This window comes from Mytilus trossulus, chromosome 10, assembly GCF_036588685.1.
Source record: "Mytilus trossulus isolate FHL-02 chromosome 10, PNRI_Mtr1.1.1.hap1, whole genome shotgun sequence".
Classification (NCBI taxonomy): Eukaryota; Metazoa; Mollusca; class Bivalvia; order Mytilida; family Mytilidae; genus Mytilus; species Mytilus trossulus.
Window position 1 is genome coordinate 68,917,999 of NC_086382.1, and position 10,168 is coordinate 68,928,166.

At 31.7% G+C, this 10,168-nt stretch overlaps 2 protein-coding genes across 2 annotated transcripts in view; both read right to left on the minus strand.

The window, feature by feature from the left end:
• Positions 1–1,511, minus strand: part of LOC134686545 (placenta-specific gene 8 protein-like) — an 8,672-nt gene extending 7,161 nt beyond the window's left edge. The window contains exon 1 of the mRNA XM_063546212.1: positions 1,432–1,511. The gene's annotated coding sequence lies outside the window, so the exon portion shown is untranslated. The remainder of the gene's footprint in view (positions 1–1,431) is intronic.
• Positions 1,512–2,843: 1,332 nt separating this feature from the next.
• LOC134686546 (placenta-specific gene 8 protein-like) lies at positions 2,844–8,807 on the minus strand. The gene is made up of 4 exons (XM_063546213.1): positions 8,739–8,807; positions 5,989–6,298; positions 3,803–3,942; positions 2,844–2,976 (listed from the first exon to the last, which is right to left on the minus strand). Exons 2-4 carry the CDS (start codon positions 6,287–6,289, stop codon positions 2,884–2,886), a joined length of 534 nt encoding a protein of 177 aa, XP_063402283.1. The 5' UTR covers positions 6,290–6,298; positions 8,739–8,807; the 3' UTR covers positions 2,844–2,883.
• Between the last annotated feature and the right edge of the window lie 1,361 nt (positions 8,808–10,168).

Consider the following 10,168-nt stretch of genomic DNA (forward strand, 5'->3'; position numbering starts at 1 on the left):
AATCATACCTTATGAGTGCATATGCATGTAATTAGCAATTACAATAAAGATTTGTGATTTTGTATAGATAATATTCTATTTAACATTTGAATAAGAAACCTGTGCGTCTGTACTTATTCACTGATGTTATAATACGTGACATTACGCTTTAATAACTTCAATATTGTTTTATTATACATATTTGATAATATCTAACGTACCTAATTTGATACATGTTATGTTCACAATGAAATCAAAAATGTCTGTCTCAATTGATTTGCTATAATGTCAGAATAAACAAAAAAGGTGGATAACGTCCGCGTAAAGGGCTTTTTTTTGATTGGCAGTCACTACGAACACCCTAACATGTATAAATGTAGTAAAGTAGTAACGTAGAAACTTGGTACATAATAACTAAACGATACTTTAAAATAACAGCAAAATTTAATTTTACGTCCACCAGGAGCTAAAACCAAATAATTTATTTACCTTTCCAACTATATAGAAGGTCAGTCTCTTTTTCTGTCATATATGTACAGAAATGGTTACGATTTCTCCTGCATCTGAATACAAATGCTCAATCGAAAATATGGTTTGAACAACAGAAGGTCCCAAACAGTACAGTTTCAGAAATCTTCGTACATGTATATTTTATTTATACAAGCGAAAGTATAAATACTGTTTGAAGTAATATTCAATTAAAAATAATGTACAGTCACTAGACATGATACAGACACATACAGTAATGGAGCATTACATATGTTTGCTTGCAATTAAGACATTCCCAGAACCTAGGACAGTTACATCAGAACAGAAACTGTAAATGACATACAATTCATTGGAACTTTGATGGATAATTGTTCTCATTGGTAATCATTACACATTTTCTGACCAAATGTACCAAACCTAGAGTAGGTGCAGTAATGTCATGCAAGTTCAAAGCCTATTGTATAACAGATAATAATATCAATCAGGAACAAGCTAAAATATTATGTACAAAACGGTATAGCTAGCTTGATCCAAACATAACATACATTGTATATGCCTTTATAAAAATATGTGAATGATGTAGAGCTATCAGTGTTAATAACTATTAAGCAATACTTATTTACTTTTTGTTTTATGTCATTGGAAACCAATCAAATTAATAACTAATAAAGACAATATTTGTCGATTTCAATATGCTCTCTTTTTGTATCAATGCTTCACAAGTATTCAAAAAGTAAAATCGCAAAATACTGAACTTCCGGGAAATTCAAAAAGGAAAGTACCTTATCAAATGGCAAAACGCATGTGCTATTACGTACTTGACTTTGATGTTTTCTTAATCAATTTTAATTGTTAAAACATATAACATCAATGGAAAAAATTGATTCACGAAGAAAGTAAAATTACCAGGGAAAACAATACTTATACACTACATTATAAATTACGTTGCAACATTTATTTTACCTGTCAGGAGATCAGTCACTATTGAACACCTTCCTTCTGCATAAAGCCGCATCAAAGGTCTACATAGGACCAAGTAAAATAAATATTTTAATATCTATAACTATTAAATCTCATTGCAAATCTTAATGTTACAAAGAGGTCACGGTCATACTTGTCATTCCAATATTTGCATCATGAATTGATCATTTGTGATATAATCAAATCTGAATAATAATGGAGCAAAACAAAAAAAAACATTTTGTTTTTATTTTGGTAGAATATATCCTTCAGTCTGCAGTCTATGGCATATATTATATACTCATCAACTAATCTGTAAGATCATGTAATAAAGGCACAAATAGTTATAATCAAATATTTACATCAGAATTGTTATACCGTAATTTAAAAGATAATATCTTTACTGTTGAATTTTCTGTACGATAATGCAATCGGTTAAATAACAACTTGCTTTATTATCAGCTTAGATTGTCACAACAATTTTGTCCAAATTACAAACTACTCAATTTTGAAATATGGACTCTAATATGAATAAGTTGATTAAAGGTAAGGGTAGATTTGGGCCTCAAATTTCTGGTTCATTTGACGAAAGATTTTGGACACTTTTTAAACCCTTGAGTAGGTTAAGTGTCTATTTCAGTTGATTCGATTAGTTTATGTGAAAGATTTTAACTGATTTTGTCTTTAAAAGCGTTCCAATAAAAATCTATCAAATATGCAAAAAAAAAAAAATCACTTTTCAAATGGTTTTTGTCAAAAATTAAAGTGGCCGCGTACGTGATCATCCTCCACTTTTATATAATGTATGCAATATCATCAAATACAACTTATAATTCAATATGAGGAATGAACACAAATCGCCCAGTTTCATTTAAGATGGAAACCGTCTTAAATTTAACTTAAATGCTAAAATAGTATGACTTATTGTAGTCCGAGATTACTCTGACGTCCGACGGCTGTTTAGCCAGACAAGCTGGGGCAGTGGGACGTCAGAGCTCGTTCCATATCAAAAAGTGGGTATTTGCCCACCCAAAATAGATGCGCGACTCTCTCGCTTCTGGCGCCGACTGAGGGCCTTGGAATTGTATAAATCGGGCATCAATCTCTTCAGTTTTCATTTATCTCTTCATTTATGTAAGTTTCACCTACCTGCCAAATCTTTATTTTTATACATTTTAACATTTTTGACAACATAAGAACGAACTATAAAAATCAGTTGAAAGTTTCTTTTAATATTGATATTCTTCCTTTATTCAGTAAATGTTTTTTAAAAAGAACAGTCCATCTTGGTCAGTTTTAATAATTTTATATTGTTAATGTGCAAAAATTACTTTGAAATTATCATAATAAATATATTTTACGCATTAACAAAACAGCATGTCAAATTCTATATAACATGCCGAAAACATTTTCATTGTATACATAATTTGTGCATTGTTCCAACAGTTCAAATCTTTATAGTCCCATAGCATTTAATTCTCTGTGTTCCTGACAGGTTGCACACAACGTACAGAATGCTATGGTCATGCAGTCACCACACATGCTACCCTACAATGTACAATTACAAAATCATTCGCTTTGATGACAAAGCCATGTTCTAATTTCATTATGTAAAGTTAAAAAGAACAACACTGGAGATCAAAATTATCATTGTGTTGGTATTGATCGCTGGAAAATATAATAAAAGAATCATTCTATCATTTCTTTATTTTTTATCGTTAAATATTTGATATAATTCGTTGCCTTCCCATGTAAAAATGGCTGCATTTTGAAATTGTATTATATGTCCGCTTTTAAGTACAAAGTACTAAACTTACATATAAGACTAGCGCTCAGTATAAAGATATTGAAAATATTACCCCTGAGTGTTAACATCTAATTTTTTGAAATATCAATAGAGAATGTCATGAACGAACTGTGTTCTAGAAATAACTAATCTTTCTTATCGAAACATATCATCCCGTACAAGAGGTACGTGTATGGTGAATATCGATTAAGGTATATACACTTGACTCGTGATATGCCATTTAGCAGTTGAAGCTGAATAATAATACCATATACACTAAACAAAAGATGTTCTTGTCGCGTGTATGCTGAATTCAGTATAATGGTACATATGTACACTAGACTTAGGATAGTCCATTCAAATGTACACGGAATACTAGTAAATATATACACTTAACATAATACTCTATTAAGGTGTTTGTCGACTGCTTGTAAGGTATATACATTAGACTTTGGATATTCCATAAAAATAACTTACAATTAAATAAGAATTGCACATGAGTCCTAAAAAGTTTTAAAATCCATTTCCATTCAAGACGTTTTTTTATTTGATTGTACCAAAATTACAACATTTGTATTTCTTATTTACCCTGATTCCGCCAAGAGTCCTTACTCTAGTTCGGATTCCAATTTCTGCACACGGTACACAACAACTTGTACAGCAACTTTCCCCTAAGCGTGTTACAATCGTTGACATTGCGCAGCAATAGCAAAAATATACAAACATACCTAAAATTAGAACTTATAACATTGATTGACCATTCGAAATGAACATACCAATATCAATTTATTTAACTGAAAACGGTTATTGGTACTTTAGAACACGATAAATACAGATTTACTTTTGTTTGTTTATTTGTCGCTTTTGTTTTTAGTGATTTGGTTGTAATTTAATTTGATTAATGAGTGTGATGGTCTCTCTGGTATCGTTCGCCCCTCTGATAATCTAGCTATCGAAGTTGAATAGATCCATTGGAAACTGATGTACAAATATGTTTCTCTTATGATTATCTGATATTTTGCACTTTAAATAAACGAAATATCTTTCGAGTGCCTTCAATATTTCTGATTTTTACGATATACACTTAAAGTGGTCAATTTCTTACACCAGTTTAAAAGTTAAAATATGTTTATGGTTATGTATGACCTTGTTACTAAACCAGTTAACTAATGAAATCACCGGCAACATCACGTTGATAATTTTATTTTTTATTAAGGATCCAGAAAGGGTCATTCAGTGGTTGTCGGTTCTTCCTGTCTGTCATATTTGTATTTTGTAAATTATTCTGTTATAAATAAGGCCATGAGTTTTCAACATTGAACTGTTTCATATTTTATTATATGGCGTAGCCTTTTATAGCCGACTATATGGTATGGCCTTCCTAAAGTACCATATGTCCTTATTTTTTCCATTGTCTATGTTGTCGTAGTGTTGTTGACAAGTATAACTATATGTTGTTTAGTGAAGTTAAGACGGTTCTCTATTTACTGAACATTGTCGTGTTAATATATATAATATGACCTTCCAAATACCGTTTCGATCCCTAACATCACCAAAGAAACATTCATTGTTGAAATCCGGATCTGGTGTACTAAAGAAATATTGACACCGTATGTTTGTGGCATAACCTCGTGGCCACAAGTTTATTTTTATCTGTTTAGTATTACATTTATATTAAGATCTATTTTGTTACATCTTGTGATCAATTGTATTGGTCAATCGCCAATGACAGTCAGAAGGGTGAAAGAACATCAGTTGTTCGACCTGTTAGTCAAATGCGTGTTGTTTAAATATACTTTTTCACTTTTAGGTCTTTTGGAAAATGTTGTTTGAGCTGTTTTTATACCCTTCTACAAGAAATTTGTTTTACATGCACACGTATAAAAATTGCGGTTTTTATCCAACGCAATCATAGGTTTGAACGTAGTTTTCAATTTAGACTCGTATATTTATATATATATATATAATAAAAAAATTAAATTGGCAAAACTACATTTCACATCATATATATATATATAAAGATGTGCTATGAGTGTCAATGAGAAAACTCTCCATGTAAAAAGTAAAAACCATGTAAGTGACAATTTGTAAAGTAAACCATAATATGTCAGAGTTCGGTCTTAAACATGGAGCTTTATTCACATAAAAAAAGCAAGATAAAACAGACCCGCAAAATGACTAGTGTAAAACCAGTCAAGCAGGGAAGTCATGAGCTTTTTTATAATTCTATTCTTTTTCAACTTGAAAAGAGAGCCCTCAGCAGAGGGCGAAATCAAAAGCGCAACACATCAACCGAATACAAAAGCTGTCATATTCCTCACAAGGTACAGGCATGTTTTTTCTATAGATAAGGGTGGCTTCAACTAGCCAAACATCTCGCTTATATGATAGACAGTCATATAAATTATATTATAACAGGTATATTGTCAACAAGCAGGTCAAGTATAATTCTAGTATGTGACCTGATTTATTCAATACTTAATGTTAAATCCCATTAATTAAGTTAACATATACAGGACCATTATTGTATATAAATGTTAGACAGACGCCCGTGTATACCACAAGTTCTAAGGGTTACATTTGAGATCAAGCTACAACAAAAAATGACACTATTGTGATCTATTTCTGACGGTCTTTCTATTGTTTGCAGTTTGTTATTGACATACAATAAAGTCCACTTCTCTGTGACTTATTCTAATATATCATTTATTTATATATCTAATGCACATTGAACTTATATTTTCGAAACTTCTTTTCCAATTATTACAACTTACAATTTCCAACATCTGTACAACACTCAAAAAGTCCAGTTGACCATTCCCTGGTTCCATGTATAGTGCCGATTAGTAATGGGTTTGTCTGTACGGTTGGTTGTTGGATGATCACAGTAGTTTGTTGTTGCTGCTGTTGCTGTTGCGGCGGATGAAATTGTCCATGTCCGCCCATCATATGCTGTGGATGAGAATGTCCATGTTCTCCCGTCATATGCTGTGGATGAGACTGTTCATGTCGGTCAATCATTTGTTGTGGTGGAGGATGCATTTCATATCCTTTATTCATGTGGCTATTGGCCATGGTATTATTCTAGGTTTTATCAAAAATAAAACTTATACACAGTTATCATATTAAACATATTCTATGTTTGAATTGGTAGTGCGTCATTGATGTTTCGTCGGTAACGACCACAATCTCTTTCTATTTCTTCAAATGTGACGTTTTGAATTAGATATATAGCCGTGATTGTCCTTACTCGGGTAACACGACGTCTTGGGGGTTTTGTAAACTGCTGTATGGTTGTTGTTTTTTTTTTTTGCTATTGCTTTGTCATTCCTTTTTCTACCTATACGCATGACTATCCAAGGGGTATATTGCGCTAGTAATTTTAGTGACATGATTGAAAATAAAATTCATATTAGATAAAAATAAACACTAAAATACGACACCAAACTGAGGCAAATGTGGCTCTAGGAACAATTCATATTAGTTATGAAAAACCTGTGGTATGAGTGCCAATGAGACACTTCTCCACAAGAGACAAAAAACGGCACAAAAATTAACAACAACTATAGGTCACCGAAACGCTTTCAACAATGAAAAAAGTCCACTTCGCACAGTCGGCCGGCTATAAAAGGCTCCGAAATGACAATGTAAAACAATTCAAACGACAACAATCTTACGGCCTAATTTATGTACAACAAAAAATGAAACACAAATATGTAACACATAAAAAAGACAACCACTGAATAGTAGATTCTGTTCTGCCATTTAGCTACTCTTGTTTAAATGTATTTACTCATTATTTGCCTCACAATTTTTGGATGATTAGATGATTTTTTTTATCAAGAACGGCACTTACTTTGGTAAGATAAAATGACTCATCAACTTTTTGTTGAGACTTCGCATTTTCTTTATGAATAAAGGTTTATTGCAAACAAATTTTAAAAAGGCCAACACGACTTGTAAAAAAATATCGACAAAAGTTTGAACTGTAAAGATGATAAAAAATTCTCACTAATGCAACTTTTCACAAAATTTGCTTACACGTTATCAGTAAATACTCGTTATCGGATACACCAACGCACCCGCAAAGTGTAGAGGGATTAAAATAAGTTATTTTAAGGGGACTCGCGGGTATAAATCCATATTTTTTTAATATATGATTTCCCTTTATTTTTTTTATATACGAATTTTATCATATTCTCAATAGAAAAATGAAATAAAAATGGGGTCACCGTTCGTTTAAGCTCACAATCTGCCTCCGAAAAAAGCATACATTTTTGTTAATGTCTGTTTTTTCTGATGAACTAATAGGAAAAATAGAAGTAATATCCAAATAGAAAATAACCTTATTAACAGAAATCGCTTAAATATACCATTATTCAGGTAACGTACAGCTTATTTGAAAACACTAATAACAAATATAGGTCACCGATGTGTTAAAAGAGATATTTCAATTTAATGCAAAAATGGCATTTTTAGACCGAAGGGAGATAATGTGGAGCTTTTTCAATGATATACACATTTTAAAACTCATCTGGGGCAAACAGAATAGGTTCTTTTTGATTGATTTTATTACAATATCACAAACTAATAGTGCAATAAAAAAAAATTGTAATGAAAAAACAAATGTTTAATTTTTTGCCGAAAATGTTGTACCCGCGAGTCTCCCTAACTTGTTTCCAAATCAACTATACATAAAAAAAAGTTTGAAACTAAACACCAAATAGTAAACAAAGGTACCAGGTTTATGATTAAATGCGCATGACACACATTTCGTGTAAACACAACTCACAAATGACGCTGAAGACTGGCTGTCAGCTAAGGAGTCTCAATCGAACAGTTTAAAGGGAGGAACTGAAATTTGTTTTTAGTAATTAGCGATATAAAGTACGTTATTTTGTATAGTTACAACTGATAATAAGAAGGAGATAATTATTAAATAATGATGGAGACACAAAATAACTAACCGTAAAATATCATGGGGAATTGAGTTGATCATCTTCAACACTATATGTCAATTTATATAAATAACACTTGAGGTACATGTATGCTTTCGATGACCGAGAGCCCAGCACATGTCTTTTGAATAATCCGATCGATATATTTTCTTTTTTATCTGCTGATAGTAACTCATCATTTCATCTATAACACGATTCTGTAAGGTTGACTTCAGACATTTTCTCGTATATGCCTACACTATGAAACTCAATACGGTATGGGTTTTTTCTCTCATTGTTGAAGGTCTTACGGTTGCATTTAATTGCTTATATCCACTTAATTTAAACTTTGATTGATAGTATTACCACTGGCAATCCTATCACATGTCATTTTATATTCTAACTGTCATCACACCAAAAAATCACAAAATTTGATAAACGCGTTTGCGACATTTATCATCAGTGGTTTTCTTGATTTGCAATACTCATACCAGCATTGAGTATTGTGCTGGTTATAAATGTTATGTTTTCTCTATATATAATCGAAGAGTAAACTCAATATTCAGTGATGACCTCCATATACATACCTTTGCTTAGTTCTATCGATCGGTAATGAATTACTTTGAAGCAAAGTCCACTGTTTACCTGTAGTGGACCCTCTTATTTGTAATTTGTTAAAAATAACCAAATCCATAATCTTCTGATATAAATGTCAGACACAGATTCACCGAATTATTTGAAGGACATATATGATAAACATATTTGTGAATTATCTTTTTTACTGCATCTGCTTTATCATATATTTTAATCAGAAAATGTCAAGAGTTTGTGTAAATCTAGTGAAAAAAACAACTTTAGGTGAATCCATTAATTTGTTTAGTTTTTGGCCCGGGTTTGCTGTTTTGCTATTAACCTTCAATCATTTGGTTAGATCTATAAACGTTCGTTATCTGTATTAATTAACGCTATTCTCACCTCTGCATATAGTCTCATACTAGAAGATTTCGAGAATTATGTAAACAAATGGATTTATTTTTTTGACGGCCGCTATTACACGGCTTGTATCTTTGAGTAGTAACACAGCGTTAGATTACTTAGAAGTGTGTTTAATCAACCAAACATCTTACAACTGTAGTTTCATTTTTCTTGCCTTCTTTCTTCTGAAGCACTATTATCTATCTGACATACGCTAATATATGACTGGTATCTTTAAGGAGTTTTTTTTACCACAACTGTGTCATTGCCAAAGCCATGCGAATTTCTGTAGTGGGAATATAACAAGATCTGTAATTTTTTGATATATCTATTTTTTGTAAATTCATTTTTGATAAAATTATGAAATTTTTAGGAAAACTGATTTCTTTTTAACCATTGGTTAATATTAAATAACACTTATTGGCAATACTATTTCGGTATTTTTGGATTTTAACGATCTTCCACTTCGTATTGACACATTCTATTTGATTTGAGCCCCACTAAAAAAATAAAGTTCTTGTGTGGAGTTATTTTTATGGTTTTTTTTAAGAAGAAAGGGGGAGAGGGTATTGACATTGTCTACAAATGATGGTCTTTGCACGTTGCACAGTCGAAGGCAAAGGTTGTATCAAATTATAAATAATAGCCTTCGTATTTGAATAATGATTCAATTCGAGCGCTTCATATACAACCTAACCAACACTTTCGCATGGCATTGGCAATGACACAGTTGTGGTAAAAAAAAACTCATTTCAGATACCAGCTATATAAGAGCGTATGTCAGATAAATAATAGTGCTTAATAAGAAAGAAGGCATGAGAAATGACACAACATTTAAGATGTTTGTCTGATTAAACACACTTCTAAGTAATCTACCGCTGTGTAACTACTCAAAGATACCAGCCGTATAATAGTGGACGTCAAATAACTGACTTTGTTGAGGACTAGAAACTTTCTATCTGTATAAACCCACGATCGAGATGTGTGCATTTTTGATAAATTACAAAGTCTGACTTGGAACATAACGGAGGGGTAAGGTGTA